This window comes from Abrus precatorius, unplaced genomic scaffold (assembly GCF_003935025.1).
Source record: "Abrus precatorius isolate BTA unplaced genomic scaffold, Abrus_2018 Scaffold6, whole genome shotgun sequence".
Classification (NCBI taxonomy): domain Eukaryota; kingdom Viridiplantae; phylum Streptophyta; class Magnoliopsida; order Fabales; family Fabaceae; genus Abrus; species Abrus precatorius.
Window position 1 is genome coordinate 1,095,267 of NW_020874406.1, and position 8,470 is coordinate 1,103,736.

Consider the following 8,470-nt stretch of genomic DNA (forward strand, 5'->3'; position numbering starts at 1 on the left):
ATACTTCTGCTATGAATTTGATGTTTTTTTTAATTGATTCATATGGTCCTAACAAGAGAATTCCTATCAATAATAATAATTAAGAAAACAGCAGTAAAAAAATAACATTACACATAAATAAAAAATGAAGTAAATAATAGAATATTCAAGAGGCCTACTGTAAATAAAGATGAGTGAGCCGACTTGATATTTTGGCATTATAACCACAAAGAATAGTTTTCGGATTTCTATTTTTTCTTATCTTCCGAAAAGATTGGAATCATAGGATTCCGTTAAGAAGTTTCAAGCTTTCTATTACACATATCTGTTTTCATTACAACCAGTATTTGGGTATTTTTGTTTGAGCCGTATGAGATGAAATTCTCATATACGGTTCTCGAGGGGGGGGGTACCTTAGTTTACCTATCTCAATAAAGTCTATGATTGGTTCGAAGAACGTCTTGAGATTCAGGCGATTGTCGATGATATAACCAGTAAATACGTTCCTCCCCATGTAAACATATTTTATTGTTTAGGAGGAATTACACTTACTTGTTTTTTAGTCCAAGTAGCGACGGGATTTGCTATGACTTTTTATTATCGTCCGACTGTTACTGAAGCTTTTGCTTCTGTTCAATATATAATGACGAAGGCTAACTTTGGTTGGTTAATTCGATCAGTTCATCGATGGTCGGCAAGTATGATGGTCTTAATGATGATTCTGCACGTATTTCGCGTGTATCTCACAGGTGGCTTTAAAAAACCTCGCGAATTAACTTGGGTTACCGGTGTAGTTTTGGCTGTATTGACCGCATCTTTTGGTGTAACTGGTTATTCCTTACCTTGGGATCAAATTGGTTATTGGGCAGTCAAAATTGTAACAGGCGTGCCCGAAGCTATTCCTGTAATAGGATCCTCTTTGGTAGAGTTATTACACGGAAGTTCTAGTGTGGGACAATCCACCTTGACTCGTTTTTATAGTTTGCATACTTTTGTATTACCTCTTCTTACTGCCGTATTTATGTTAATGCACTTTCCAATAATATGTAAGCAAGGCATTTCTGGTCCTTTATAGTAAATATGAATCATAGATATTTGTAATTAATCATTTCTTATTTGGGGGAGGAATATATTTCATTGCTACAAATATGGATTATTTAAAAGAATAAGACATGTATTTGGATATTTTCCTTCAATTTAACAAAATTGGATTATTATTATTTTTTACATACACGAATAGTTGAAGGGAATTCTACGAAGAAGAAATGGATTATGGGAGTGTGTGACTTGAACTATTGATTGGGCCACGCAGATATATGATTCTCTCTTATCTGCCACATTTGAATTTACAATTCAATGTGTCTTTATTCCAACTACCACGCAAGGTCCGTTCCTACAGAGGATAGGCTGGTTTCACTTGTAAAGAATCTTTTCTATGATCAGACTCGATCATATCCTGCATGAACAGGCTCCGTAACATCCAGTAAAAAAAGTGATGTGGGATAATCTGAATTATATTTTCTCTATTTCACTGAACTTAATAGTATGGAAATGCATTCATTTCCTATGCATTGACTCGATTTATGATACTATCGGAGTAAACCAAGTGGATCTAAAGAAGAACAGGGGTTAGATTATATTAGTAACAAGAAAATCCTTTGTACGTAAAAAGTTCCAAAATTTTTTTTGGGGGGAGGGGGGTAAGAATTGCAAGGTTTGAGATCACCCAAAAAGCACTATTCACTTTGAAAGCCTACTTGGGTATTGAGCGTTTACTTAAGTTTACTTAATAATAAAAGAACTTAATTTTATTTTTTTTTGCAGATAAGATAATTGTAACTTCGGAGAAGAAAATAAGGTTTATTTTCTTACATGGAATCTTTCTATATGTGTGGATAACATATGCATTTTTTCTATGGATACATTCGAAATGTTTGATTCGTGCTCGAGCCGGATGATGAAAAATTATCATGTCCGGTTCTTTCGGAGGATGGATCTATAAGAATTCACCTATCCTAATAACAAAAAAACCTGACTTGAATGATCCTGTATTAAGAGCTAAATTGGCTAAAGGAATGGGTCATAATTATTATGGAGAACCTGCATGGCCCAATGATCTTTTATATATTTTTCCAGTAGTAATTCTGGGTACTATTGCCTGTAACGTAGGATTAGCGGTTCTAGAACCATCAATGATTGGGGAACCTGCGGATCCATTTGCAACTCCTTTGGAAATACTACCCGAATGGTATTTCTTTCCCGTATTTCAAATACTTCGTACAGTGTCCAATAAGTTATTAGGCATTCTTTTAATGGTTTCAGTACCTATGGGATTATTAACAGTACCCTTTTTGGAAAATGTTAATAAATTCCAAAACCCATTTTGCCGTCCAGTAGCAACAACCATCTTTTTAATTGGTACCATAGTAGCCCTTTGGTTGGGTATTGGAGCAACATTACCTATTGAGAAATCTCTAATTTTAGGTCTTTTTTAAACTTTTTAATTAAATGGATTCAATTGTGAAATAAAATATCATGCCCAGAAGCGACGAGCAGTCGCGGTCGAAGCTATACCCAGGGAAAAGGCTCCTTCTTATTGATAGCACAGGTGAGAAAGACCCCTAATGGGCAAACTTCACTAATATCCCAGGAAAATTGAATGTGAATGAATGAAACGGGAATTTGTTCTAGTTCTATATAGCATATTTTTATCACATGTAAATATTATACTTTTCTAATATAGAATATCTAATATACTAATATATCTTAATCGAATTAGATATATATATCTAAATTATATATATCTAATCGAATCTAATATCTAATAATAGTAATAAATAATCTAATAATATATATAGAATAATATTTAATATGTTATAGTTATAATTGAATGAACAAAAAATGGAATGAACAAAACAAAATATAACAATACAAAAAAAAATATTCATTGGAGGAAAATCGAAATAGGTCAAACAAAAAGTCTTTTTAGGAAAACTAGGAAAAAGATCTTTTGGATGGATCTCTTTCCTAGTTTTTTTACAATTTTCTGGTAATCTTTTCTATTTTACTATTACATTAAATTGTATATTGATTTTATTTATACTTTATTGCATCTTTATTATTTTTTTGGGGGGGGGGGGGGAGAATAACCCTTTTTCTTTATTATTATTCCAAATTTCTTTCTATTATATATGTTGTTCCCAAAATAGATTATCTTGAGCCGCAGTGTATGTGCGGTGGGCTAAATGAAAAAGACTTTTTTCGACAACTAGTCAATGATGGCCTTCCATGGATTCACCTATATAAGCCGCAGCTAAAGTAGCAAAAATAAGAGCTTGAATACCGCTTGTAAATAATCCAAGGAACATGACAGGTATAGAAACTACTAAAGGCACTAAAGAAACAAGAACAACAACTACTAATTCATCAGCTAATATATTTCTGAAAAGTCGAAAACTAAGCGATAAGGGTTTTGTGAAATCTTCTAAGATGTTAATCGGTAAAAGGATTGGAGTTGGTTGGATGTATTTACTAAAATAAGCTAATCCTTTTTTTGAAAGACCCGCATAGAAATATGCTACTGACGCAAGTAAAGCTAATGCAACGGTAGTATTTATATCATTTGTGGGCGCAGCTAACTCCCCGTGAGGTAACTGTATTATTTTCCAAGGCAAAAGAGCCCCTGACCAATTAGAAACAAAAATAAATAAAAACATAGCTCCAATAAATGGAACCCACGGACCATATTCGTCTCCAATCTGACTTTTGCTCACGTCTCGAATGAATTCAAGAACATATTTAAAAAAATTCTGACCAAAAGTGGGAATGGTTTGCAGATTTCGAACAACTAGAATGACTGAAACTAATAAGATAGCAATTACAACCCAAGAAGTAATAAGTACTTGGGCATGCACTTGGAAACCCCCTATTTGCCAATAGAAATGTTGACCCACTTCCACAGCAGATATATCGTATAATCTTTTTAATGTGTTGATGGAACATAATAAAACATTCATATTGTCCTGCCCTCTTAAAAGAAATTGAAATTGAAAGGGAATTATTTTAATTCAACCATCTCCTTTCCTTTTTGATTTGTCTACTTTCATTTTTGATTTTGAATACCGACTAATCACATAATATTTCCGTTTGTTCTTTTTATATTTTTCTCTTTCTTTTGTGCGATTTAGTAATAGTATAATAACTGATTTCATAAATCTATGAATCTCCCCAACCAAATCAAATAATTCATTTATCTTATTATTAATCAAAAATTTCGTATATAGCTAGAACGACCCTCACAAATTGCAAATATTAATTTGTTAAGAATTAATCGGATTGAGGCTATAGCATCATCATTAGCTGGAATCGAAATATCGGCGAGGTCCGGGTCACAATTTGTATCGATTAAACAAATCGTTGGAATTTCCAAAGTTATACATTCTCGAAGAGCCGTATATTCTTCTTGCTGATCGACGATTATTACAATATCGGGTAACCCCGTCATATATTTAATGCCACCAAGATATGTTTCCAAATGAGATAATTGTCTTTTCAATATAGCAGCATCTCTTTTTGGAAAACAGTTGAGCTCTTATTGCCGCCCGCGCTACTGAATCAACTGCTTTTTTTTTTGTACCAACAATTAAGAATTGTTTTCCCTTACTTGCTGCGTCAAAAACTAAATCACAAGCTTCTGATAAAAACTGAGCAGTTCTAGTAAGATTTGTAATATGAATACCCTTACGCTTTGCAGATATATAAGGTTCCATTTTAGGATTCCATTTTCTAGTACCGTGGCCAAAATGAACTCCTGCTTCCATCATCTCTTCCAAAATTATGTTCCAATATCTTTTTGTCATTTATATTTATCCCCACACTTTTTTTTTCAAAAAAAAAAAAATAGAAAAAAAAAGACCAGGTATCGTGAAATAGAAATAAAAAATTGTTCCGATGGAACCTTCTCTTCTACCAAAGATTGGCCATTGATACATGATTAGACCATTTTTTTCTATTTATTATTATTATTTATTATTATCTTTCTTTTACTACCCCCAAAAATGATCGCATTTAGGGTAGGGGGATGAATCCGCTCTTAGGAATCATTAAATCTTAGATTATTCTGATGTATCGCATAAATTCTTTGAAATGAAAAAAAAGAATTCTCTGTGGTGGAACAAAATATCTCTCATTTCGTCCTCGAATAAATTTTTCTTTTTTGATTCCAAGGTAATCTTGTTATGTTGCCTTGGCTTTGAACGGTGCATTATTCTTTTTAATCCAGTACCAACGGGTATCATTCCCCCTAAAACAACGTTCTCTTTCAGACCTTTCAACCAATCTATACGACCCCGGAGAGCGGCTTTTGCTAAAACTCTAGCAGTTTCTTGAAAACTTGCTTCAGATATAAAACTTTGAGTATTCAGAGATGTTTTTGTTATTCCCAATAATAGAGCTCGGTAGCAAGTTGCTTCTTCCAAGGCACAGCCCACTCGTTCGGCTCGCAACAATCCAATTAGTTCGCCGGGTGAAAAAACATTAGACATTCCATTTTCTGAAACCAAGACTTTTGATGTTATTTGACGCACAATAATTTCTATATGTCTATTATGGATTTGAACTCCCTGGGATCGATAAACTTTTTGAATTTTATTAACCAAAGAAATACGACTTTGCGCTATAGTTAACTCGGCACCGATCAAGAATCCCCAAGGAATGCCGAGAATTCTTGTTATATATCCGTTCCAAGTGTCAACTCTCTTTTCTACCTTCATCGATATTGAATCAATTGAACGTACTTCTAATACCTGTTCTACTTTTGGAACACCTTGTGTTATATCACCAGATCTCGATTTTTCATATATAAATGTAACTAATATATCTCCTTTATAAAGTATTTCTCCATAATGTCCATGAACAGTTGCTCCTGGAGTTGCCAAATAAGGGTTAGCCGATCTTATTCCTACAGAATCCATTTGAATAGTTAGAACTTGACCCGATTTTAAGTGTGGTGCATTTTTTGTTTGCACTATACATACATTTTCACAAATAAATTGCCCAAGACTTATTATTGGAAACGTTTTTTCATAATAATTGTGATGGATAAAATGCCAATTCAAATAGAATGGATTTAAAACGATATTACTGCATCTATCAGGTTTATAAATTCTCTCATTTTCGTCCATTAAATAATATTTGAATACTTGAAGAGTTTCCTTTAATTTCTCAAGTTGCAAATTATTATTCATTTTTTCGTTTAATAACTCATAATCAGATCTTGATGAATAATAATTTGCAACTTGAAGGGCTATTCCTAAAGGACCAAACAAATTCTTAATTGGAATTATGGAATCTATTTGAATTTTTTGAATTCCTTCTTTTATCCCATTGTAATATTTTCTATCGTTGAATGGTCCTATTATAAAAAAATTAGATGATGACAAAATTATCAAAGATCGACATTTCTCATTTCTATTCAACAACATACAAATAGTTCCGTGATTTTGTCTAAGTGATTGTTGAATTTTTGCCTTCGAATAAATAGAAAAAAATGGATTGATAAAGGTCCGATCCGACTCATTATCTGAGATCAATCCTGAACTGGACGGATCATTTCTTTTTCTGTCGTCGTAGTAAATAGTAGAGAAAATAGAATTTGTTTCTTCGTCTTTACAAAAAAAAAGGAGTAATTAACTGTGACACGTTCAATAAAAAAAAAATCCTTTCCCGTTTTCATTTCGTGGAAGTCCCCGCTAGGGCTCTCTTTGCCGAGATGCCACATCCTCTTCAGGCAGAGTTTGGTTTTTTGGGTGTAATAGTGGAAAAGTTGACAGATAAGTCACCCTTACTGCCACTCTACAGAACCGTACATGAGATTTTCACTTCATACGGCTCCTCGTCAATTCTTTTGAAGTCATTGGATCTGTTTCCTCGTTCGAGAATCTCCCCCAGGGAACTCTTCCTATTAGTCCTAGCAGTCACTTCCAAGGTGTTTCAGTGGCCCGAAATGAGTTTTGCCCGCGTTACTTAGCAACTAAGCAAAAGAGGACCCAGGCGAGACCCAAATTAGAATTTGGACACAAAGGTGCCAGGAGACGAGAGAGAGACAAGAAACTCTTCCTATTAGTCCTAGCAGTCACTTCAAAGGTGTTTCAGTGGCCTGAGATGAGTGTTGCACGCGATCTATAGCGACTAAGCAAAAGAGGACCCAAGCGAGACCCAAATTGGAATTTGGGCCCAAAGGCGCCAAGAGGCAACAGAGGGACAGGGAACCCTTCCTATTAGTCCTAGCAATTACTTCCAAGGTGTTTCAGTGGCCCGAAATTAGTTTTGCACGCGTTCCTTAACGACTAAGCAAAAGAGGACTCAAGCGAGACCCAAATTGAAATTTGGGCCCAAAGGCGCTAGGAGGCGAGAGAGAGACAGAGAACTCTTCCTATCAGTCCTAGCAGTCACTTCCAAGGTGTTTCAGTGGCCTGAGATGACTTTTGCGCGTATTCGTTAGCGAGAGACTAAGCAAAGGAGGACCCTGGCGAGACCCAAATTGGAATTTGGGCCCAAAGACGCCAAGAGGCGAGAGAGAGATAGGGAAATCTTCCTATTAGTCCTAGCAGTCACTTCCAAGGTGTTTCAGTGGCCTGAGATAAGTTTTGCCCGCGTTCCTTAGCGACTAAGCAAAATAGGACCCAGGCGAGTCTGAAATTAGAATTTGGGCCCAAAGGAGCCAGGAGGCGAGAGAGAGACAGGGAACACTTCCTATTAGTCCAAGTACTCACTTCCAAGGTGAATCAGTGGCCCAAGATAAGTATTGCACGCTTTCCTTAGCGAGTAAGCAAAGGACAACCCAAGGGTGACCCAAATTGGAATTTGGGCCCAAAGACGCCATGAGGCGAGAGAGAGACAGGGAACTCTTCCTATTAGTCCTAGCAGTCACTTCCAAGGTGTTTTAGTGGCCCGAGATGTGTTTTGCACGCGTTCCTTAGCGACTAAACAAAAGAGGACCCAATGCGAGACCCAAATTGGAATTTGGGACCAAAGGCGCCAGGAGGAGAGAGAGAGACAGCGCACTCTTCCTATTAGTCCAGCAAAAGATGACCCTGGCGAGACCCAAATTGGAATTTGGGCCCAAAGGTGCCAGGAGGCGAGATAGAGACAGGGAACTCTTCATATTATTCCAAGTAGTCACTTCCAAGGTGTTTCAGTGGCCTGAAATAAGTTTTGCCCACGTTCCTTAGCAACTAAGCAAAAGAGGACCCAGGCGAGACCCAAATTGCAATTTGGGCCCAAATGCGCCAGGAGGCGACAGAGAGACAGGGAACCCTTCCTATTAGTCCTAGTAGTCATCTCTAAGGTCTTTCAGTGGTTCGACATTAGTTTTGCACGCGTTCCTTATCGAGCGACTAACCAAAAAAGGACCAAGGCGAGACCCAAATTGAAATTTGGGCCCAAAGGCACCAAGAGGCGAGAGAGAGATAGGGAACTCTTCCTGTTAGTC

General features: G+C 36.2%; 1 protein-coding gene across 1 annotated transcript; it reads left to right on the forward strand.

The window, feature by feature from the left end:
* Positions 1–550: 550 nt before the first annotated feature.
* LOC113870007 (cytochrome b-like) lies at positions 551–2,474 on the forward strand. The gene is made up of 2 exons (XM_027506594.1): positions 551–1,034; positions 1,969–2,474. Exons 1-2 carry the CDS (start codon positions 566–568, stop codon positions 2,472–2,474), a joined length of 975 nt encoding a protein of 324 aa, XP_027362395.1. The 5' UTR covers positions 551–565.
* The last annotated feature ends 5,996 nt before the right edge of the window (positions 2,475–8,470 follow it).

Coding starts and splice junctions, on each gene's coding strand:
- LOC113870007 (XM_027506594.1), top strand. CDS start 566: ATGACTTTTTATTATCGTCCGACTGTTACTGAAGCTTTTGCTTCTGTT. Junction 1,035..1,968: donor TCCAATAATATGTAAGCAAG/GCATTTCTGGTC, acceptor GTTCTTTCGGAG/GATGGATCTATAAGAATTCA.